This window comes from Anomaloglossus baeobatrachus, chromosome 3, assembly GCF_048569485.1.
Source record: "Anomaloglossus baeobatrachus isolate aAnoBae1 chromosome 3, aAnoBae1.hap1, whole genome shotgun sequence".
Classification (NCBI taxonomy): domain Eukaryota; kingdom Metazoa; phylum Chordata; class Amphibia; order Anura; family Aromobatidae; genus Anomaloglossus; species Anomaloglossus baeobatrachus.
The window spans coordinates 294,433,790-294,459,178 of NC_134355.1; the positions used below are offsets into that span (position 1 = coordinate 294,433,790).

General features: G+C 43.4%; 1 protein-coding gene across 1 annotated transcript in view; it reads right to left on the minus strand.

The window, feature by feature from the left end:
- TRMT11 (tRNA methyltransferase 11) overlaps positions 1–25,389 on the minus strand; it is a 155,280-nt gene that overhangs the window by 42,212 nt on the left and 87,679 nt on the right. The window contains exons 9-11 of the mRNA XM_075339935.1: positions 23,962–24,126; positions 17,305–17,374; positions 13,739–13,870 (exon numbers count right to left, since the gene is read on the minus strand). Of these exons, the coding sequence (XP_075196050.1) occupies positions 13,739–13,870; positions 17,305–17,374; positions 23,962–24,126 (367 nt within the window). The remainder of the gene's footprint in view (positions 1–13,738; positions 13,871–17,304; positions 17,375–23,961; positions 24,127–25,389) is intronic.

Consider the following 25,389-nt stretch of genomic DNA (forward strand, 5'->3'; position numbering starts at 1 on the left):
TCCGAGATAACATGATGGCTTGGGTGCAGCTGGTCTGCCATCTTTTGCTTGACTTTTGTTCTTTGGTAAAAATCCTGTGTTCAAGACTTTCGCTTATATAGTTTTAATTATTTGTAATGACGCTAAATAAAAGAATGCCCTTGTCAACTATGTAAAGAGTTTAGACATAAATCACTGGGTGCCTGCCCATAACTATACTTCATGTTCTATTTATTCTTCACACAGCAAGATGATCTTATATTTATCTTCTGGAGAGAATGTGTTTGTCAGCTGGTAGTGTAGGATTCGTTTGTTTATCCTCATCCCCATGTAAACTGATAATGCTACATTTAAGGTGATCAAAGATTTAGGATAAAAGAAAAACCTGGTGTTGACATGACTATTATAGTTAATTTCAACACTGAGAAGACGCTCAAGATGTATTCTAAGACAGAAGCCCCCACAGTGCTGAGCCTAGCAATACAGGGAAAGATATACTCTAATTCTGTCAGCTGTCCCCATTTGTCAAACTGTTAAAAAAAATCTGTACATTTCTTAGTTGTGTTAGTTTCTGGGTAAGCGCTAAAGCTTCCAATATGGCTACCATTACAACGCTACCGGATGTAATCTATCTTTCCTAGGATCCTGATCAGTTCGGTGGATGACTAAGGCCAGGTTCACACTAGTGTTCAGAGGTCCAATTTTGGGCACACTTCAAAGCTTCAATATGGCTACCATTACAACCCTACTGGATGTAATCTATCTTTCCTAGGATCCTGATCAGTTCGGTGGATGACTAAGGCCAGGTTCACACTAGTGTTCAGAGGTCCAATTTTGGGCACACTCCAAAGCTTCCAATATCACTGTCATTATAACCCTACTGGATGTAATCTATCTTGCCTGGAGCCCAGAGGTGATGATTATCACTACCATGCTTGGTACTTGTAACGAGCAGTTGGACACTCGAATGGGCTCGACTGATGTACCAAGTTTAATGTAAGTCAATAGGGAACTCGAGCATTTTTCCAGATCTTACGGAAAACTCAGAGTTTCCCATTGACTTAGATTATATTTCGGGACACAAGTCAAGCCCGTCCAACTGCTCGTTACAAGTACCAAGCACCCGAGCATGCTAGTGCACGCTCATCATTAATCCTGAACCATGCGGTGGATGACAAAGGTTTGGTTTACGCTGATGTTCAGCTGTCCATTTTCCTTTTTATGTGGCAAACGTATCCATCACATGATGGACATTTATGGAAGCCAAAATGATCACACACTATAATGTCATCTGTTGGCTTCATATAAAAAGATGGCACTAAGAAGCTTCTGAACAGAATAGTTACCACCTGATGGAGGAGGATTCACATGGACCACCACTGACTCAGTATAAGAGCTCTATAGAGTATGCGTGCTGCAAACAGGATCAATCAGCTCTTATAACAGGTCTTTAGTAAATACTAGCATTTCCGATAAAACAATAATTATGGATAAATGTTTATATAACATTGTGATGTTCCTCTGTTACACGTCTTAGTAAAGTTTGAACATATTTAAAACTTGGTATAGAATTTTGCTCATCAAAAGGGTGTGTCTCCACAATGTCTGACATAGGACAGTACTGATTGGATGTTGTCTGAGCTTGTAGGGAAACACCCCCAATTGGTAACACCCAGTTGTCAATTTACACATACATTTTTAGGTAGGCATAGTAAAAGAATGAAATAATAAAGCAATCAACGAAAAAGATGATCTAGAATTACTGTGGGAAAAAGTATTATTACTGAAACAGATATGTTCAGAGAGCTGACAAGTTCTCTTTTAATGAATGTTTATTGGTTCAAAGTGTTTGAGATTTGCATAGAGACTTTTAGCACTAGAACTTAGTACTTTTCTGAGACCACTAGTTAGCTACATGAGCAGGATTTCTTCAATGAATGAATCTGAGGGCAGGAGCAGACGGCTGTAGAGTCTCTCATCCGAGAGAACCAGACTGATTATACTAATGATACTCAAATCAGAGTTTGATCCTAGTGTCAGGATAGTGTGGTCTGAGTCTCTTGAATTAGTGAATCACAGCATACTGTGACGAGAAGATGGAGAACAAAATTTCTCCATCTTCTCCATTGTGCCAGTATGAAGAAACCAGACTGCACTCAGATGTCATCCGAGTGCAGTCCAATGATTTCCTCGCACTCACTGACTTCGAAAGGCCGAATGCTATCTGAATAGCAGATCAAACTCAGACATGCAGTGATTCTTTTCCTTTGACAGATTCTGTCTGAAGAAAATATCTAACATGTGCATGGCCCATAGACTAACGTTAGTCTGTGCGCAATCCGATATTTTGTCAGATTGCATTCGGATGGAAAATACGCTGGTCTGTCCCTGCCCTAAGAAATATTTGATCATCATGATCACTGGATTTCCACTTTAAATTAGTGGAGTTAACTATACTGGTGAAGTCTGTACAATAATGGGTTTAGTATAGGTTTAATGAGTGGTTTTATTCCTGGCAGAACAGTGGTGGCATAAAACTTTCCATGCTGTAGACAAAACATTAACCACAGGGCACTGCACACAACACCAGGATTGTGTCAGTGTGTGAGCTCAGTAGCTATGGCCGCACACACCGCACAAGGGTTACAACTAGAAGAATGTGAAAAATTCAGACACAACAACGATGTCCATGTGAGATTACAAAAATAATCTGCTTTCTAGTTTGATGTTATCTTTCATGCAGAAATAGTTATTGCTTCTTGTTAAAACATTGCCTGTCACTCACCGCCATTGTGTATATTATTCTCTACAAGTACAGTAATAAGGTTTGCTTGGACAAAAACAAAATTTAGGAAATTGGGTTAAAGGATAAAAAAAAATAGAAAAAGAAACGGCAGGTGCTTTAAGAATAATTTTTTCTGTGTCATTTTTAATGTATTATATAATTGTAAAACTGATCATACCAAACAACTCAATATCTCCATATTATCCTCATTTGACAATATGATTTCATTATCGTTATTTGGGAGAGAGAAAAGAAGAGAGAAAAGAAGAGAGGCAAAGTCAAAGAGAAATTGTTAACTGGGATTTCCTGCCTGATTTTGACATGTGCTAATTTATTCTCCTATCTTCTTTCACAAGGAGAGGTTTAAAATGAGTTTCCAAAATTATATCATGAGTATCTTAAAGGGACTTTCCAGTGTCAAAGTTTTACTTTCTCATCATTTTCATAAGCAAAATATATCAGTAACACAAAGGTCTTTTAAAAAGGTTGTCTGGGCATCTTAATACACAGGTTTACAAAAAAAAAAAAAAAGTTTCAGTGCCAATGTTTTTTAAATGGATTAAGGGTATTTTGCGGGTGCTGAATTAAAAAAATCCCAGTACTTTTGCTGAATTGGTTCTTATATTTGAAATAATAAACATCCATGAAAATAATGCATTCCCCCAATGCGACTTGTGTGTGATAAATGTAATAGCTTTTGATTAGGGATGAGCGGACCCGGACAGTAAGGCTATGTGCGCACGTTGCGTTTTGAACTGCAGCGTAACTGCATGCGTTCAGCTTCCCCAGCAAAGTCTATGAGAAAACCGAAAAATCAATGCACACGCTACGTTTATAAATGCAGCGTTTTGGATGCCCAAAGTCGCTGCGGAAAAAGAAGCATGTCACCTCTTTTGTGCGTTGTAGCTGCGTTCTCCACCCATTGAAATCAATGATGTCAATGGGTCACAACGCAACCAAAATGCACTTGGACTGCATTTTTGTTACGTTCCGCATGCTTTAAACGCAAGTCTTTTCAGTCTCTCTCTGTCAATGTCGGTTAATCTCTGTTTGTGGATGTCGGTGAATCTCCCTCTGTCTGTCGGTTGGTCTCTCTCTGTCAGTTGGTCGCTCTGTCTCTCTCTCTCTGTCTGTCTGTCCCTCTCTCTGTCCGTCGGTCAGTCTCCCCGCCCCTCTCTCATACTCACCGTTCCCCGATCACCGGCGCAACGCTGGACGTCATTCACACTGCTCCGGCGGCTTTTCCTCTTTTGAAAATGGCGGCCGCTCATTATTCAATCTCGTATTCCCTGCTTTCCCCGCCCATCGGCGCCTATGATTGGTTGCAGTCAGACACGCCCCCGCGCTGAGTGACAGCTGTCTCACTGCAACCAATCACAGCCACAGGTGGGCAGGTCTATATAGTGTAGTAAAATAAATAAATAATTAAAAAAAAAAAATGACGTGCGGTCCCCCGCAATTTTGATACCAGCCAAGATAAAGCCACACGGCTGAAGGCTGGTATTCTCAGGATGGGCAGCACCACGTTATGGGCAGCCCCCCAGCCTAACAATATCAGCCAGGAGCCGCCCGGAATTGCCGCATCCATTACATGCGACAGTCCTGGGACTTTACCCGGCTCATCCCGAATTGCCCTGGTCAAAAAAAAGACAAAAAAAAAAAGACAAAAAAACACCCTCTTTCACCACTTTATTAAAATCCCCAAATACCCCTCCAGGTCCCCAGATGTCGTTGCTGGGGAAGCTGAACGCATGCATTGGTTCCCCAGATGTGTGCAGGAATGTCGGGTTGTGTGCGGGGATGTCGGCGGTAATGCCGGGATGTGTGCGGGGATGTCGGGATGTTTGTGCGGGGATGTCGGGATGTTTGTGCGGGGATGTCGGGATGTTTGTGCGGGGATGTCGGGATGTTTGTGCGGGGATGTCGGGATGTGTGCGGGGATGTCGGCGGTAATGTCGGGTTGTGTGCGGGGATGTCGGCGGTAATGTCGGGTTGTATGCGGGGATGTCGGCTGTAATGGGTAACGCACTGTCGAAAATGCATCCAAAACGCATGCAAAACGCATGGAAAAAGCATCCAAAATGCATGCGTTGCATGCACGTGTCTGATCCGGATCCAGCAACTGAGAAATTAAAAAAAAAAAATAAATAAAGGAAAAATAAAGAAAATAAAAATGAAGTGAGCAGTTCATACTTACCAAGGCTCCATCATGGCGGCAAATTGCTTCCAGGTCACGCATTCACTTCCTGGGTCGCTCATTATCGCTCATCGCATATGCCCTGCTTTCAGAACCCACCGGCCATCCTGGCATCTGTGATTGGTTGCAGTCAAATGTGCCCGCAGCCTGTGTTACAGCGTCTGACTGCAACCACTCACAGGCATTGTCTGCGGGTCAGTATCATGGTAGAAAAGTAAATGAAACAATTGGCGTAGGGTGCCCCGTATTAGGATACCCAGCACAGATAAAGCCCATAGCTACAGGCTGCAGCCTCTAGCCGGCCGCTCATCTTGGCTATGTATCAAAATAAGAAGAATCGCATGTGGCTTTATTTTTTTAATTATTTAAGTAAATAATAAAAAAAAACAACGACATGTGGTCCCCTCACAATTTTGATACCCAGCCAAGATAAAGCAAGACAGCTGGGTTTTGGTATTCTCAGACTGGGGAGGACCATGCTTTTTGGACTGCCCCCAGCCTAAAAATAGCAACCTTCAGCCACCCAATATTGTCGCATCAATTAGATGTGACAAGCTTGGCGCTTTACCTGGCTCATCCCATTGCCCTGGTGCGGTGGCAAACGGGGTGGTAGCAGGGCTTAATAACAGCCCACAGCTGCTAATAATCCCTAGATTAGTGATGGGCAGCATCTATGAGACACCTCATGACTAATCTGTAAATGAAAGTAAATAAACACAAATACCGAAAAAATCCTTTATTTGGAATAAAACATAAAAAATACCTGGAGGTTCCCACCTGTGACTGCAAATAACCTCAGTGATGTCATCGCTCATTGCGGCTCAGTCATTGTCTGTCTGCACTCTCAGACTCACAGTCATGCTCTATAACCGATCACTGTGATTGAGATGTAGCAGAGCTGAATTGCCGTGGGACATCATGTGGATTACGTCAGACTTGCAGGGGTGTTTAGGGCATTAATAAAGTGGTGAAATAGGGTGCTTTTAGTATTTTATTCTAAATAAAGGATTTTTCTCTGTGTTTGTGTTTATTTCTTTTTACTTATAAGATTAGTATTTGGAGGGGGTCTCAGACCCCCAACCCATCACTAATTTTGGGCTTAATGACAGTTGTGCGCTATTAACGCCTCATTAACCCGATTGCCACTGCACCAGGGCAATCGGGAACACCTGGGTACAGCGCCGAGCTTGTCGCATCTAATGAATGCAACAATCTCGAGCGGCTGTGGCTTGCTATTTTTGGGCTGGGGGGCAATAACTATGGCCTTCCCCAGTCAGAGAATACCAGACCCCAGCTGTTAGGCTTTATCTTGGCTGGATATCAAACTTGGGAGGGATCACAAGCTGGTTTTTTTTTTTTAACCCCTTCAGCCCCCCCCGGGCGTTTTCCGGTTGTTATTTTTTTGCTCTCCTTCTTCCAAGAGCCGTAACTTTTTTTATTTTTCTGTCAATCTTGCCATTTGAGGGCTTGTTTTTTGCGGGACGAGTTGTACTTTTAAATGAAACCAGAATTTTTACCATATAGTGTACTGGACAACAGCAAAAAAATTCCAAGTGTGGAAAAACTGCAAAAAAAGTGTGATCGCATAATATCTTTTGGGAATATTTTATCCACCATGTTCACTATATGGTAAAACGGATGTGTCGGTTTGATGCCGGAGGTCGGTGCGAGTTTGTAGACAAGAAACATGTATAGGTTTACTTTTATCTAAGGGGTTAAAAATCACAAGTTTGTCCAAATAAAGTGGCGCATGTTTTGCGACATTTTCCGAAACCTGTAGCGTTCTTATTTTTCGGGATCTATGACTCAGTGTTGGCTTATTTTTTCGTCTCGAGCTGACGTTTTTAAGGATGCAATTTTTGCACAGATGCTACGTTTTGATCGCCTGTTATCGCATTTTGCGCAAAACTTGCGGCGACCAAAAACGTAATTTTGGCGTTTGGAATTTTTTTGACGCTACGCCGTTTACCGATCACATTAATTGATTTTACATTTTGACAGATCGGGCATTTCTGAACATGGCGATACCAAATGTGTATTTTTTTTTATTTTTTTAACCCTTTAATTTTCAATGGGGTGATTTGAACTTGTGTTTTTTTTTTTTAAACTTTTTTTTTTTTTTTACTAGTCCCCTTAGGGGGCTATATGGATCAGTAATCTGATCGCTCTTCCAGATCTGTAGATCTCAGCTACAGAGCTGAGAACTGCAGCTATGCTGCTTTACTCTCAGTGCTGGCACTATGCTGGCATTGAGAGCAAGTGACTTGTTAGCTACAGGCGTAAGCACATGATCCTGTGCTACCATGGCAACCACCGGAAGTCACGTGATCACACATGTGACGTCCAGTGGGGGGCGGCGCTAAGTAAAAGTAATGGCGGCGTGCATATACATCTCGCTGCCAGATTTTGGCAGCGAGATGTAAGGGGTTAAAAGTTGCGGGTGGAAAGCGATTCCACTCTTAACTTGCAGGCACAAATGTCAGCTGATATGTGCACGGATCGCCGAGGTCTGCCCACGGCAGGGGTGGGGATTAACCTCACACGATCCATGACGAATATATCCGTCATGGGTCATGAAAGGGTTAAATTATTTATTGAAATAATTTAAAAACAAAGCCGCATGCGGTTCCTTTTATTTTGATATACAGCCAAGATAAGCTTATTAATTTGAGTTACAGCCTGTAGCCGTGGGCTTTATCTGGGCTGCATATCATACTATGGGGGGACCCTATGCCAATTTTTTTTTATTTTTATTTTTTTTTTGTTTATTTTTACTATACAGGTAGAGTCACACTGACATATGACTTGCACGAGTGCAATGCAAGAAAATCTCGCATTGCATTTGGCCCCTTGTAAGACAATGCTGCAGCTCACATCTGCGAGTTTTTCTCAGTAGTAATCAGACTGAGGAAAAAAAATCACAGCATACTGCGAGTCTCCTATCACTCGCACCGATACAAGTCTATGAGTGCGAGAGAAACATCAGACTGCACTGATGACATTCAATTGCAGTGCGATATATACACAGGCTGACAATGGAAGAGAAGATCCAATCGCAGGATTGGATCACAGTCACATGACACTTGGCTCACAATCGCAGCAGATCCTGAGCTGAGGGTCATTAGCTTATCACATCCGATGCCATACACCAGTGTGACTTCGGCCTACAATATAGACGAGCTGTGATAGGAAGCAGTCAGCTGACATGCTGCCACTCAAGTGTTTGGGCGCTTCTAACTGCAGCCAATCACAGGTGCCGGTGGAAGGGGAAAGCAGTGCATATTCAATGAAAGTTAATTAGCTGCTCTGGAAGTGAATGTGCGACCTGGAAACAGCATACCGCCATGACAAATCTTTAGTAAGTACACCGCACATGCTCCGCTCCTATCCTCCTATCCCTTCTACCAACATTTTTAATCTCCGGTTTCTCATCCGCATAGACTTATAGGACCGTAACCGGATTTAAAGAAAAAAAAAAAAAAAAACCCGATACCAGGGAGCCGCCGGTCCCAGTTTTCTGCAAGTCTGCTCATCTCTACTTTTGATCTGTCTTTTGACTAACACTGTCTTGAGTAATGAAATATCCCATATAATTATTTTGTACTTGAGTTTCTAGGCCTACAATGCTATGAAAGCGACTTTTTGACGCCAGAATTTTACTGTGAATTTGCTGAGAAAAGATGTCGGTTACAGTAAACGTTTGTCAACCAAGTCTTGGTTTATACCCAAAAAGTTCTGTCCTAATAATAAGTAAAAACATGTAAAATTAATGACTGAATCAATAATCCTAATGTATTCTGCTTCATCTGTGGCTGAAAAACAAAGAAATATCACTGACTTTGTGCACAGAGTATAACTGGCTTACTTTGGAGCACAGCTTGAAGACCAGGATAAGTCTTGGGCTCCACATATGGTTTGTAAAACGTGTGTGGAGCACCTACGGCGGTGGACAATTGGTGAAAGAGAAAGTAAACTTTGGTGTGCCAATGGTATGAAGAGAACTGAACAACCACCATAACGATTGTTATTTTTGTGTTCTAAAATCTAAAGGCTTTAATCATTACAAGAAAGCTCGGTGGGATTATTCTGATTTGGAATCAGCAAAACGACCTATTCCACATGGCAATGATGTTCCCATACTAGTGTTTACCAGACTATCCACTGTCAGACTCTGAAGAGGACAGCCATTGGAGTGTATGGAAGGTAGCAGAAGTGGAAGTGAATTTGAGGGAAGCTCTTCAAGGCCTCAACCATTAAGCCAAAAAGAATTCAATGACCTGATTTAAGACTTAAATCTGCCAAGCAAGCATCAGAACTTATAGCACTCAAACTTAATTAATACAATTTTATAAAAGGTGGAAGATAAAATTACAGCTTATCAGACAAAAGAGAGGCTTCTCCTATATTTTAACCAAGAGAAGAACCTTGTATACTGCAATGATATCCCAGGAATTGTACTTAAAGTGGGACTAGCGGAATATCAAACAGAAGACTGGCGGCGTTTTACAGACAGCTCCATTAGAAGCTTGGGATGTCTTCTCTTGCACAGTGGTAACTGTTTTGCGTCTCTTCCCACTGTTCACTCAAAACTTGAAGAAAAATATGAAAATGTAAAGATGATATTACAGAAAATCCGTTCTTAACATCAGTGGCTGATTTGTCTTGATCTGAAAATGGTGACTTTCTTGCTTGGACAGTAACTGGATACACAAAAACCCATGCTGCATGTGGCTCTAGGACAGCGGGGCAAAGAAAGATCATTGGACAAAAGTGTCATGGCCTACAAGGGAAGAAATGATTGTTGGCGCATGCAAATATCATCAACAAGCCGCTGGTGGACAAGAACAAAATCATCCTCCCACCGCTTCATATTAGGCTCGGATTAATGAAGCAATTTGCTTGGACAAATCAAGTCATTGCTTCAAGTACATTTGTAGATCAGTCTCTGGACTGAGCTTGGAAAAAGTAAAAGCTGGAATCTTTGGGAGGTCCTCATATTCATTATCTGATAAATTATTCCAATTTTACCACATGCATGAATGACACTGAGGCTTCGGCTAAGAAGAGTTTTGTTTCTGTGGCGAATACTTGGTTACTCACAGAGCAGACAAGTATGAAGAATTGGTGCAAGATACAGTATGCTCGCTAACTTCAGAAATTTAGGAGTTAATATGAGCATAAATATGCACTATCTCCATAGCCATGGATCTCCATAGCCATTTTCAGATAACCTTGGAGACTTCAGCAAGGAACAAGGCAAGAGGTTCCACAAGGATATGAAGGTGATGGAGGACAGATATCAAGGCAGATGGCAGATGGGACAGGCACATGACGGCGGAAGACACCAAAATCACTGTGTAGCAGCGTTATTTACAGGGCTGTGAAGTCAGTAAGCCAAACCCCGACTCATCAATTTCACTGATTCCAACTACGACTCCAACTCTCTCATACAATTGAAACCAGAAGTTTCCATCCACCTTCTATAAAGACACATAAGCAGGCAGGTTTTTTCACTATCTGACATGAAATCAGAGTAAACCTTTCCTGTTTTAGGGCAATCAGGAACCAAAATAATTTATATTTGCAAAATGCCAGAATAATGAGAGAGAGAGAATGTTTTAAAGTATTTTAATACTTTCTTCAAAGTCAAAAGTTTACATACATTTCATTAGTATTTAGTACCATTGGCCTTACACTGTATGACTTGGGTGAGGCGCTTGAAAAGCCCGCTGCAAGGCAACCTACAAACATGGCTCAGTTACATTAGTTCTGTCAGGAGGACTGGGCCTAAATTCTTACCAACTATTGTGAGAAGCTTGTGGAAGGATATCCATCCACAAGCTTCTCACAATAGTTGGTAGGAATTTAGGCCCATTCCTCCTGACAGAACTAATGTAACTCAGCCATGGATGTAGGTTGCCTTGCTTGCACCGGCCTTTTCAACTTTGCCCATGAATTTTCAATAGGACTGAAGTTAATTATAATATTTATTCACTTACAAAGCGCTATTAATTCCATAACGCTTTACATACCTCAGCAATTAGGGCTTTATGATGGCCGCTCCAAAACATTGACTTTGTTATCCTTAAGCCACTTTGTAACCAATTTGGCAGTATCCTTCAGGTCATTGTCCATTTAGAAGACCCATTTCCGCCCAAGCTTTAAGTTCCTGGCTGATGTCTTGAGATGTTGCTTCAGTATTGCCACATAATCTTCTTTCCTTATGATGCCACCTATTTTGTGAAATACCCCAGTCCCTCCTGCAGTAAAATAACCCCACAATATGATGCTTCCACCCCCCCCCCATGTTTCACAGTGTGGATGGTGTTCATCAGACCACAGGACAGGTCTCCAAAATTTAAGGTTTTTGTTCCTCTGCACATTTGGAAACATTAATTTGGCTTTTTTATGTTTCTTTTGGAGTAATGACTTCTTCCTGGCAGAGTAGCCTTTCAGCCCATGTAAATACAGTACTCGTTTCCCTGTGGAAAGTGACATAATTTTAACAGCTTTGTCCAGCATCTTCACAAGGTCTTTTGTTCTTGGGTTGATGTGCACATGTCTGACCAAAGCATGTTCATCTCTGGTATACAGAACCCCTCTCCTTCCTGAGCGGTATGATGGCTGCACATTCCCATCTTGTTTGTACTTGCATAAAATTGTTTCTACAGATGAACAAGGCACCTTTGGAAATTGCACCTACGGATGAACCAGACTTGTGCAAGTCCATAATTCTCTTCCTGAGATCTTGGCTGATTTATTTTGACTTTCCCATGATACTACACAAAGAAGCAGTGTGTTTCAGGTGTGGATTAAACTGCATCCACAGGTGTGTCTATAATTAACTCAGATGTTGCTAATAAACCTATCAGAAGCTTCCAAAGACATGACATCATCATATGGGCTGTCCAATATTTTTTAAAGGCATAGTATTCTTAATGTATGGAAACTTTTGACTTTGCAGAAAATAATAAAAATGCGTTAAAACAGTCTGTCTCATTATTCTGGCATTTGACAAATATAAATAATTTTGGTTCCTAATTGACCTAAAACGGGAAAGGTTTATTCTGATTTCATGTCAGTGAGAAAAACAAGCATATGTGCCTTTTTAGATTGTGTATGTAAACTTCTGGTTTCAACAGTATATGGACTCATGTTTGTGATAAATTTACTGTAGCAAAATGGTAACATCACTACTTATATCATGTACCTGAAGTGCAGCACAGATTCATCTCAACTAAAAGCCTTTCCATTCTTGGACCAGGAATAGAACAGACATTTATAGAACATTTCATAACTGTCCCAAATTCTTATGAAAAAATATTCATCACAGTGCATTGAAAAGCTGTACCAAATTTATTATATATTTTAGGAGTCGGAGTCGGTCCATTTTATACTGACTCCACCAAAATTGACACCGAATCTGACCCAACAGCCCGGGTTATTAATGCCATATCCCTAGGATAGGTTATCAATAACAGATTCTTTGTGGTCTGACACTTGGCACCCCCGACTATCAGCTGCTTTTAACTCCTGCCGCAGAAGAATGTAATCAATGAAAAGAGCTGAACAGCACAGCACTGTTTAGGCTATGTGCCCACGTAGCGTATTTTCATGCAGTTACTACTGCCGAAGCGCTGCGTTCTAAAATGCAACATGTCACTTCTTTCATGCGCTTTGGATGCAGCCCCCGCTCTGTCTATGGGAGAGGCTGCATCCAGAGCGCATAAAATCGGCTTTTCATTACGGACTGTTTCTGCAGCGATTTGAAGCGCACGTGTGCTGTTCAAATCACTGCAGAAATTTCTGCAGGGACAGAACGCAATGTGGGCACATAGCCTTAATGTATAGCTGCCACCTCCAAGAACTGCACATTGGCTCCTATTCTCTTGAATTGAATATAACAGCTGATCAGTAGGACTGCTGGGTGTTGATCCCCTCCACTGATATTGATGACCTATCCCAAGATTTGTATCAATTTAGGTAAAATACAATCCATAGTGCTTAGCTCAGGGAGGATTGCTTAGACTGGATATAAGGGGTACTTTGCACACTACAATATCGAAGATACGATGTCGGTGGGGTCAAATCGAAAGTGACACACATCCAGCGTCGCTGTCGATATCGTAGTGTGTAAATCCTTTATGATACGATTAACGAGCGCAAAAGTGTCGGAATCGTACCATCGGTGTAGTGTCCGACATTTCTATAATGTAGCTGCAGCGACAGTACGATGTTGTTCCTCGTTCCCCTGCGGCAGCACACATCGCTGTGTGAGAAGCCGCAGGAGCTAGGAACATCTAACTGAGTCACCGCGGCTCACGCTGGCTATGCGGAAGGACGGAGGTGGGTGGGATGTTTACGTCCCGCTCATCTCCGCCCCTCTGCTTCTATTGGCCGCCTACCGTGTGACGTCGCTGTGACGCTGCACGACTCGCCCCCTTAGTAAGGAGGCGGTTCGCTGGCCAGAGCGACGTCGCAGGGCAGGGGAGTACATGTGAAGCTGCCGTAGCGATAATGTTCGCTACAGCAGCAATCACAAGATATCGCTGCTGCGACGGGGGCGGAGACTATCGCGCTCGGCATCGCAAGCATTGGCTTGCGATGTCGTAGTGTGCAAAGTACCTCTAAGACTAAACTCACTGAAAGCAGGCAGCAATCTTCAAATGTTGAGGGCCAGAAGTATATCATCAGTAAGTTACATCATTAGAATGTAAATATTAAAATGGATAAGGCAAAATAATAATAATAAAAAAAAAAAAAAAAAACAAACTTACTCTGGCCTGTACACTGGTAACCAGTAGACAAGTCTTCCTCCTACAACTAGAAACTCCGCTGCAAAGTTCAACAAGTCCAAAAAGATATCGCTTAAATGATATGTTAGCTGGACGGGTACATGATTTTCTGGACTGAAAAGAAAAGAAACCTATTAGATTATGCATATTCCTAACCAAAATGCCATAATATAGTATGGCTTCACAATCCTAATGGAGATACAAGCAAATTTATCAAAACCGTAAAATACTTCTCATCTCTTTTTAATAAGACACGCTTATTATAGGCGAATTTATATATCTGGAAGCTGAAGAGAAGCGTGTCTCTTTACAATGGTTAACATATAAACTCACGTAGGTAAAACATTAAGGTTGTTTGATTTCTTTTATCACTTTCCTTGAAAAGTTGAATGCCAACTAATATGGTCTCCATTACAATGCCCCAAGTAGAGCTTTCACGCACTCCTGGAGAGCACGTCTGCTTACGCAGGGATACAGGAAAGGGGGATATATCAATTCAGAACTAGACACACTTGTCATTCTTCAGGGGTGGGGGTTGTCAATAATAGCTTGGGGGAAAAGCCAATAAGAACTATACTGATATCAATCCAAGAAGGAAGCCACATGTCATGTGTAGAAATACAACGCCAACATCTTAAGGTACCCCATTGAATTAAAAAGCAACGACCCCCCCCCAAAAAAAAAAAAAAAAAAAACAATAAAAAAATGAAAAGATGATATATTATACATATAGGAAATGAAAGCTTTTCCGGTGAGTTTTTATTATATATATATATATATATATATATATATATATATATATATATATATATATATTACAGTTAAGTCCAGAAATATTTGGACAGTGACACAAGTTTTGTTATTTTAGCTGTTTACAAAAACATGTTCAGAAATACAATTATATATATAATATGGGCTGAAAGTGCACACTCCCAGCTGCAATATGAGAGTTTTCACATCCAAATCGGAGAAAGGGTTTAGGAATCATAGCTCTGTAATGCATAGCCTCCTCTTTTTCAAGGGACCAAAAGTAATTGGACAAGGGACTCTAAGGGCTGCAATTAACTCTGAAGGCGTCTCCCTCGTTAACCTGTAATCAATGAAGTAGTTAAAAAGTCTGGGGTTGATTACAGGTGTGTGGTTTTGCATTTGGAAGCTGTTGCTGTGACCAGACAACATGCGGTCTAAGGAACTCTCAATTGAGGTGAAGCAGAACATCCTGAGGCTGAAAAAAAAGAAAAAATCCATCAGAGAGATAGCAGACATGCTTGGAGTAGCAAAATCAACAGTCGGGTACATTCTGAGAAAAAAGAAATTGACTGGTGAGCTTGGGAACTCAAAAAGGCCTGGGCGTCCACGGATGACAACAGTGGTGGATGATCGCCGCATACTTTCTTTGGTGAAGAAGAACCCGTTCACAACATCAACTGAAGTCCAGAACACTCTCAGTGAAGTAGGTGTATCTGTCTCTAAGTCAACAGTAAAGAGAAGACTCCATGAAAGTAAATACAAAAGGGTTCACATCTAGATGCAAACCATTCATCAATTCCAAAAATAGACAGGCCAGAGGTAAATTTACTGAAAAACACCTCATGAAGCCAGCTCAGTTCTGGAAAAATATTCTATGGACAGATGAGACAAAGATCAACCTGTACCAGAATGATGGGAAGAAAAAAGTTTGGAGAAGAAAGGGAACGGCACATGATCCAAGGCACACCACATCCTCTGTAAAACATGGTGGAGGCAACGTGATGGCATGGGCATGCATGGCTTTCAATGGCACTGGGTCACTTGTGTTTAATGACATAACAGCAGACAAGAGTAGCCGGATGAATTCTGAAGTGTACCGGGATATACTTTCAGCCCAGATTCAGCCAAATGCCACAAAGTTGATCGGACGGCGCTTCATAGTACAGATGGACAATGACCCCAAGCATACAGCCAAAGCTACCCAGGAGTTCATGAGTGCAAAAAAGTGGAACATTCTGCAATGGCCAAGTCAATCACCAGATCTTAACCCAATTGAGCATGCATTTCACTTGCTCAAATCCAGACTTAAGACGGAAAGACCCACAAACAAGCAAGACCTGAAGGCTGCGGCTCTAAAGGCCTGGCAAAGCATTAAGAAGGAGGAAACCCAGCGTTTGGTGATGTCCATGGGTTCCAGACTTAAGGCAGTGATTGCCTCCAAAGGATTCGCAACAAAATATTGAAAATAAAATTATTTTGTTTGGGTTTGGTTTATTTGTCCAATTACTTTTGACCTCCTAAAATGTGGAGTGTTTGTAAAGAAATGTGTACAATTCCTACAATTTCTATCAGATATTTTTGTTCAAACCTTCAAATTAAACATTACAATCTGCACTTGAATTCTGTTGTAGAGGTTTCATTTCAAATCCAATGTGGTGGCATGCAGAGCCCAACTCGCAGAAATTGTGTGACTGTCCAAATATTTCTGGACCTAACTGTGTATATATATATATATATACACACACATATACTATACAAATATATTATATATATTATATATATACATATACCTACAAGCATGCACATTTACTTTTTTAGACCTATGTTTTTGTTTTTCTGACGGTTTCTTCTCTCTACATTACACACGCTGAACTTGTCCACCGCACTAAGGCCTCATTCAGACAGCCAAGATCCATCAGAGTTGTATGCAAGGCCCCTGTCACACATCCGTTTTTTGTATCAGTCACAATCTGTCGCATTTTGAAAAAAATGGATCCAGCGCTGGATCCGTTTTTTTCTCATTGACTTGTGTTAGTGATGGATGGCCTCACGTTTCATCCGTCGTTTGACGTATCCGTCAAAAAATAGTTGCTCGTCGAATGGAGAAAATGTCCATAGTAACGTTTGTTGTGTACGTCGAAAAAACGGCCAGCAACGTGTCCGTCGCCATCCGTCGTTTAGTAGAATGGAAGCCTATGGGTGCAGGATCCATCGTAAACCGTCAAATGACTCCCTGTCTCTCGCTTTCTCTCTCTTGTCCAAGATTGCCCTTGGCATGACAACACTGGTATGACAGATCCGTTTTTTCCAGTGATCCGTCACATCAGTTTTACCACAATCTACAACGGATCTGTCGCATCAGTCACAAAACGGATTGTGACTGATTGGAAAAAACTGGGGTGTGAAAGGGGCCTAAGCATTATATAGCCTGTGGTGCTGTTCATAGGTCTGTTTTTCTGCAGACTGTGTATCATGCAAAAAACACAGAGAAATGTCCATTTTTTTTCCCCAACATGGCTGAAAAGTACAAATACAAGTCTATGGGTCTGTGAAAATTTGCATCAGTGTTCCATCTGTGTGCTACTGATGTTTAAAATTACAAAGGATAGGATAAGCTTTGTAAAAATAATTTCCCCCCAACCTGTGAAAAACACTGATGAGAAACACTGAACACACACAAAATCTAAAATACTGACACAGAGACCATTTTTTTTTTTGCGTATGTAAAAAACACCCATGTCTGAATGAGACCTAACGCAGTAAGTGACCACAGGCAGGTACATTGATGGAAAACTCACAATTGGTCTGTCTTTAGAATTTCTTTCTGTGAGCCAGTCTTCCTAGTTGACTCCCGGATTCCATATGGGGCTAAAGATGGAGAAAGGACTATGGTCACACACAGAGACAATGATATGTAAACCGCTTATTTGCAAAACCTTGATTTCTGTTCAATTTACCCTTCTTTTATTTGGATGCATTTAAATGCTTTTGATTTTGTGACAGCATGTGAGGACAAAATTATGGATGAGCCAAAAAGCAGCCCCCCAGACCAGACGTAGGATTTCAAACACAGCTCCAGCTGTAATGCAGATTTATCTTTATTGGATCTCCCACGTGCACCATTTAATATATGTGATTCCAGCAGACAAATGCGTCAGACACAAAAAACAAAGCTCGACTCATAGCAGGTGGGCACGAGACGCATCTGTGCAGCTGGCAAGCAATATGGGGTTACATGCTTGACGTGACAACTTTTACCTGCTTGCATTTACATCATCCCCAAAGCACTATGGTAAAAGCTTGAGGCATGAGCTGCTATTCATACCGCTATTCCTCACATAACCAGCGGACATACAACTAGATGAATAATGGCCAAACCTGCCAATTTCGGCAAGAACGGTATTTGGCATTTCCTGACTTTCCCCATACAGCAGAAGTAAGGGAGAAACAAAATCAGATATGCTGGACTTCCACGTGCCCGATCCTTTGTTCTTAGGGGAGATAACCCTGATTACTAGAGATGAGCGGTTCTGTTGAAGTTCGGTACGCCGGCAGCAAACAAGCCTAGCTCCACAGGCTCGGGCATGACCCGAACCCCAAATTCAGTCACTGATTGGCAGTTTGAGTCTCTGCCCACATACAGCTAGCCATAAGCACATCACTTCCGGGGGAGGAAGCGCAGGCTTTTTCAAACTTTTTTTTTGTGTTGCACACTACACGTGATCACGCTGTTGTTATCCCCAGTGTACACCGTTAAAACACTGCAAGCGGCTCACACTCGGCAAAGCACCAAAACTACCTAAGCACAATGTTGTTCGCATGAGTTTTGTTCACACGTAAAGCATCCGAACCTTGATTTTTAAATTTGATGTTCGGTTTGAAAACCAAACCTCAGGCTCACTCATCTCTACCGATAACAGCTCATTCGCTTTTGTATTGAGTGCAGGTCAAGCATGCGCACTGCCACTGCACTGTAATGGGCGGACCCCCAGCAGTGAACAAAATATCGCATATCTGGTAAATAGGTGATAATTTAAAGGGAACCTGTCACATAGAATATGTGTTCTGACCTATCAGCAGACACATGTGTGCCCTAATTACACCTCCCTACCCATCCCTGTGTTGTAAAATTGTGTAATATGAAAGTAATAAACATTTAATTACTTCCATATTTCCTATGTAAATAGCAGGGTCTCTGGCCCCATAAGCGTTGCATTGCCCTGTGGGCGTTTGCATACTTTCCATGGTATCTCGCCCCTGTGGGCGTGATACCATGGGTTCACATGAGCGATGTCCCACGTCGCTTCTTCAGTTCCCGCGCATGTTTGCACTTACCATTTCCGCAGCCTTTTCCGGGTGTTCACTCACCGGCTTCAGACGTACTCTGCGTAAGATCAGACTCTTCTGATCATGCGTAGAGCAAGTCTGAAACTGACAATGAGCACCCGGAAAAGGCTGCGGGAATGGTAAGTGCAAAAATGCGCGGGATCTGAAGGAGCAGATGGGTGACGTCACTCATGTGACTCCATGGTATCACGCCCCCAGGGGCGTGATACCATGGAAGTATGCAAACGCCCACGGGGCAATGCGACGCCCATGGGGCCAGAGACCCTGCTATTTACATAGGAAATATGGAAGTAATAAAAAACATTTTTTATTACTTTCATATTACACAATTTTACAACACAGGGATGGGTAGGGAGGTGTAATTAGGGCACATATGCGTCTGCTGATGGCTCAGAACGCATATTCTATGTGACCGGTTCCCTTTAAAGGATTATTGCTTTAAAACAAGTTAACAGAATATTTAATATTTCAAGTGTCACTACACTCATGTGCTGTAAAGTGCATTTTCTTTAAGGAGGACCTTAAAGGAAACCTATCACCATATTTGGGCCACCACCAGTGTGCTCTTATATACAGCATTCTAACATGCAGTATATAAAAGAGCCCAGGCAGCTGTGTAAAACGTAAAAACACTTTATAATACTCACCTAACGGTCGCTGCGGTGGATTCTAGTCAGATGGGTGTCTCTGTTCTCCGGTGCCGGCACCTCCTCCTTCGGACCTCTTCGTCCTCCTTCTTAAGCCTGTGTGCATGACGCGTCCTACGTCATACACACTCACCGGTCCCGCACAGGTGCACTACAATGCTTCGATCAAAGTGCACCTGCACAGGACCTCAATCCTGGCCTGTGTGCATGATTTAGGACGCATCATGCACTGCGAGTACCGAAAAAGGACGACAAAGATGGTCGAAAGAGGCGGCACCGGACATGCTCATCTGACTAGAATCCACTGCAGCGCGACCGTTAGGTGAGTATTATAAAGTGTTTTTTATGTTTTACACAGCGGCCTGGGCTCTTATATACAGCATGTTAGAATGCTGTACATAAGAGCCCAATGGTGGTGGCCGCAGCTTATATGCCGAAAAAATGGTGACAGGTTCCCTTTAAAGCAGGATTTTGGACTCTTAACTAAAGATTTGGCTGTAATGGTGCTCTGAATCTGATTACAAATGGTACCTTTTTAAAGAAATCTGTTTTGTCAGTATTCTGTGGTCAGTCAAGGAAGTTGTTTGCTGTTGAGGTGCAAGTACAGGGGGCTGGACAATGCACTTGGTCTTCTACTGCCTGGCCTACAACTGACAGGTCCCCACTTTTTCGTGACTTGCCTCCTTTGGCCAAAATCTCAGTGCCACGGACTGGGCATGTGCAGTAATTTCGAAATGATGACCAAGTTGAAAAATCGGCCTGTGTATGCACCACCTCAGGCAATTGCAGCACTTAAGATTTCAGCCAGAAGAGGCAAGTCACAAAAAAGCAGTGACCTGTCAGTCAGACAGGAGGCAGGCAGGGGTGCAGTTAATGCCCAGACATGCAGTAGTCCCCACAGGACTTGTGCCTCATTAGTATCAAACTTCCACAACTAATTACAGAGATACAACAAAACAGATTTGTTTGAAAAAAGAAAAAGGTATCATTTTAAGTAGCTTCAAAGCACCATTACAGCTGTCACTCCCACTACTTAAGGTACCGTCACACTAAGCAACATCGCTAGCAACATCGCTGCTGAGGCACAACTTTTGTGACGTAGCAGCGATGTTGCTAGTGATGTTGCTGTGTGTGACATCCAGCAACAACCTGGCCCCTGCTGTGAGGTCGTTGGTTGTGGCTGAATGTCCTGGACCATTTTTTAGTTGTTGCTCTCCCGCTGTGAAGCACACATCGCTGTGTGTGACAGTGAGAGAGCAACAACTGAATGTGCAGTGAGCAGGGAGCCGACTTCTGCGGACGCTGATAACCAATGTAAATATCGGGTAACCAAGAAGCCCTTTCCTTGGTTACCCAATATTTACCTTCGTTACCAGCGTCCGCCGCTCTCAGCTGTCAGTGCCGGCTCCCTGCTCCCTGCACACGTAGCTGGAGTACACATCGGGTAATTAACCCAATGTGTACTGTGGCTAGGAGTGCAGGAAACAGGGAGCCGGCACTGACCGTGTGAGAGCGGCGACGCTGGTAACGAAGGTAAATATCGGGTAACCAAGGGAAGGGCTTCTTGGTTACCCGATGTTTACCGTGGTTACCAGCGTCCGCAGAAGCCGGCTCCCTGCTGCCTGCACACGTAGCAGAGTACACATCGGGTAATTAACCCGATGTGTGCAGGGAGCCAGCGCTAAGCGGTGTGCGCTGGTAACCAAGGTAAATATCGGGTTGGTTACCAGATATTTACCTTAGTTACCAAGCACAGCATGCTTCCACGTGTAGCGACGCTCCAGCGATCCCTGCAGGTCAGGTTGCTGGTGGGATCGCTGGAGCGTCGCTTAGTGTGACATCTCACCAGCGACCTCCTAGCAACTTACCAGCGATCCCTATCAGGTTGTATCGTTGTTGGGATCGCTGGTAAGTTGTTTAGTGTGACTGGGCCTTTAGTTTTCGGTTGTGAACAAATTGTCATGAGTGAGCAGCACTGCAGTAACTTACCACAGCTTCTTTCATCACTGCCACACTTCTGTCCCCATAGCTTCAGTCCACAGTGCTTCTGGTCCCACAGCCTCATTTGCTGAATCGGATTTGTGATCAGTGGGCGATGATAGAAGCAGGGTGAGTGACAGCAGTGCAGCACCACAGCTTCTATCTCTGCTCTGTGGTGGTACTGGTGTCACTCACACTTTCTTTCACCGCCCTTTGATGACCTCTTGTTTCAGTGAATGAAGCGGCAGGGACAGAAGAAGTATGGACTAAAGATAGGGTGAGGCAGGGATAGAAGAAGTATGGCAGCAGTAAAAGCAGCTGCAGTCATTTCTCCATCATTACTACTGAAACAGGACATCATCAGGGGATGGCAGTAGTGGGAGCTATGATAAGTGACCACAGAGCCAACCCTGAGGACTTTTCATTTAAAGGGATTGACAGGTCTAAATCCATAAGTGTATTTGACTGCAGACTTCTCAATCTTCATAATAGCTACACTGTGCGCTATGAGGATTCGCCAGTTTCAGACCTGCGAATGGCAGTCACATGGCCACAAGTGTGCGATATGCATACTCCTGGCCACATTTCGAATAGATGGGCGGTGAATTGCTCAAAACATTTGCGTTGACCAAAGCTGTACCCCTCTAGTTGGAATGTGCCGGGAGTATGCATATTATATACTACCGTACATGTGACTGCCATTACTGGCTCTGAAACCAGCAGTCAAAGTGCGTGCGATGTGATGATTCATAAGTTTGCAGTCACATACAGTGACTGCAGACTTATGGATTTACACCGGACAACCCCTTTAAGGGCTGGAAAAGGAAGCAGTGGGAGTGACAGCAATCCTAGCTCCCTGATGTTGACCATTTTGAGAAGACCCATTACATTCTGGGAGACTCAAACATCATATGAAGGAGGGGAAAAAAAAAAAAAAGGGTGGGGGGGTATAAAGTCTGGAAGTTAAGGAAGAGCGGGAAGGGAAATTTTTACTGATGTACATTTGAAAAGTGGTTGGATTATTGATTTAAATAGACATATAGGCCCAAATCATCAGAGCAATTACAGAAAAAATATGGAGCAAACTGTTTTGAAAAGTCAGACAATTTTTGAGCAACTTTGATTTTTTTACAACAGTTTTTCCAAGTTCAACCAAAATAGGCAGAGGAGGAGCGTGGTGGTGGCGTGACGCCACAGTTGGTCTAGATCAGGAGACTGAAGTCCAATTCATGGACTGGTGTAAGATTTGGAGCAAGGCACACACCACTGGCTAGATGCTTTTAATTCATTAAAAAGCGTACACCTCTTTGTGAATCTGACTCCTATATGCCCCCTCTTCAAGGCTGGCGAGAAAATCACCAGTCTTGAAAATTGGGGACATAGTACCGTGTTTCCCCGATAGTAAGACCCCCCCGATAGTAAGACGTAGTGGGGGTTTTGGGGGGGTCGGCTAATGTAAGACGTACCCCGAAAGTAAGACATAGTAAACGGATCTGGAGCGGAATGAGCGGAGGGATGTGGAGACCGTGGGAGACGCAGTAATGTTGTCCGTTCCTGCCTCCCATCCCTGTGCCCGCACGCTGCACTACTTTCCCCTTCTCTGGAGACAAAGCGGCCTCCCTCCCCCTTTACCTGAGACACGAGTCCCGTGGAGAAAGTTTGGGTGCAGGGGCTGGAGTGCGGCCGGGGGTCAGCATGGTCCCGGCACAGCGGACAGTGTGTGCTGCACTCAGCGCTCTGCACCAACAATCAGCCCCATTCACTGGAATGAGAGGAATGTGCGAGCCGCGCTGGGTCCTAGAGCCGACTGCGCCTCCCTCCCCGGGTCCTAGCGCCGGTGAGATCTAGGTGGCTGTGTAGACCAGGCGGCAGCGCAGGGTCCCAGTGCCGGCCATGTATCAGTACCAGCCGCTGCTGACACCGCTGCGCTCTGGTACAGCCTCTTGCCTACTCCATTTTACCACTCCAGGAATTATAACTTTATTTTTTCATTTTCTTTCCTTGATGTAATTTATTATTTTTATGCAGAACAAACATGGAAAGTGAAGTACCTGTTTCCTTAACTTGCGGTACACTTACGGCGCAATCACGGCAAGTCCCCATACGGTACATTGCATGGAGACTTGCTGCGATTGCTGTGGGATTTTTTTCCAATATAAGACATACCCCGAAAGTAAGACGTAGTGGGACTTTTGGGGTAAAAAGAATGTAAGACACTGTCTTACTTTCGGGGAAACACGGTATAAAGTTCATTGTTTTGAACCACCACTTTAAGAGTCAAAAATCCAGCTAACAAGTCTTCTTTAAATTAACCACATTTTATTATAATGTGACAATCTATTTTCTATATTACCATCTAAAATAAAAAAAATTGGCCACTTAAAAAAAAAAAAAAATTAAGAGCAGAAACCAAAAGGGCGTGAAGAAATTGCCACCAATTTCACCACTATATCTGTCCTTATCTCTATGTTGGTAACTTACGGTCTGTAATGATTGCATCAAATAATGGCCCTTTCCTCCAGATGGGTTTGGATGCATCAGACACAAGCACATCAAGATAGTGTTTCTCTAACCCATACTGGCGTAGGTTGGCCCTTATATTTTCATCTGGCCCTCTCCACTTTTGGTTCATTCTTGTTGCTTTACCTGGTAGGAAATTAAAATAGTTACAGTATAAAAAAAAATTACACCAAATAGTAAAAAAAAAAAATCAGATCTATAGCAATTATTATTAAAACTACCGTATTTTTCGGACCATAAGACGCACTTTTTTTCCCCTAAATGTTGGGAGAAAGTGGGGGGTGCGTCTTATGGTCTGAATATAGGGCTGCGGGGAATGAGGGTGCTGCGGTGGAGCGGGTCATCAGTGGTACGAGCAGGCTGTAGCAGCCTGCCGTAACCACGTGGACCCGCTCATTTAATATGCACGCCCATCATCTCTCAGCGCTGAAGCCGGCACTGACAGGTGGGCAGGGTGATGGGCGGGGGATAAACAGCCGGCCCGCATGATCACCCCTGGCAACTGCAGCCTGGAGTGATCATATGCGGCTGTATTCACTGCCCCCCGCACATCATCTGTGTGGGGCGCAGTGAATCAGTACACATTACTCACCGTTCCCCTGCAGCACCGCGATCTCCTTCTGTGTCCTCCGGTCAGTTGACTTGTGTGGAGACTAGTGGGGCGCACAGCGATGACGTCATCGCTGTGCGCACGTGTCCACACGCAGCCGCTGGCACAGACAGGAGATTGCGATGCTGCAGGGGAACGGGGACGGCTCCACTCAGCGTCGCTGCCGCTGACAGACGGTAAAAGGAGCGGTGCTGCAGGGAGTGAGGTGAGGTAAGGTGAGTATGAACGTTTATTTTTTTTATGTGCCACAGGATGCGGCCATACACCAGGATGATGGGGGTATATGAGCAGCAATGGGGAGTAAATGAGCAGCAATGGGGAGTATATGAGCAGCAATGGGGAGTATATGAGCAGCAATGGGGAGTATATGAGCAGGCTGGGGAGTATATGAGCAGGCTGGGGAGTATATGAGCAGGCTGGGGAGTATATGAGCAGGCTGGGGAGTATATGAGCAGGCTGGGGAGTATATGAGCAGGCTGGGGAGTATATGAGCAGGCTGGGGAGTATATGAGCAGGCTGGGGAGTATATGAGCAGGCTGGGGAGTATATGAGCAGGCTGGGGAGTATATGAGCAGGCTGGGGAGTATATGAGCAGGGTGGGGAGTATATGAGCAGGGTGGGGAGTATATGAGCAGGGTGGGGAGTATATGAGCAGGGTGGGGAGTATATGAGCAGGGTGGGGAGTATATGAGCAGGCTGGGGAGTATATGAGCAGGCTGGTGAGTATATGAGCAGGGTGGGGAGTATATGAGCAGGGTGGGGAGTATATGAGCAGGCTG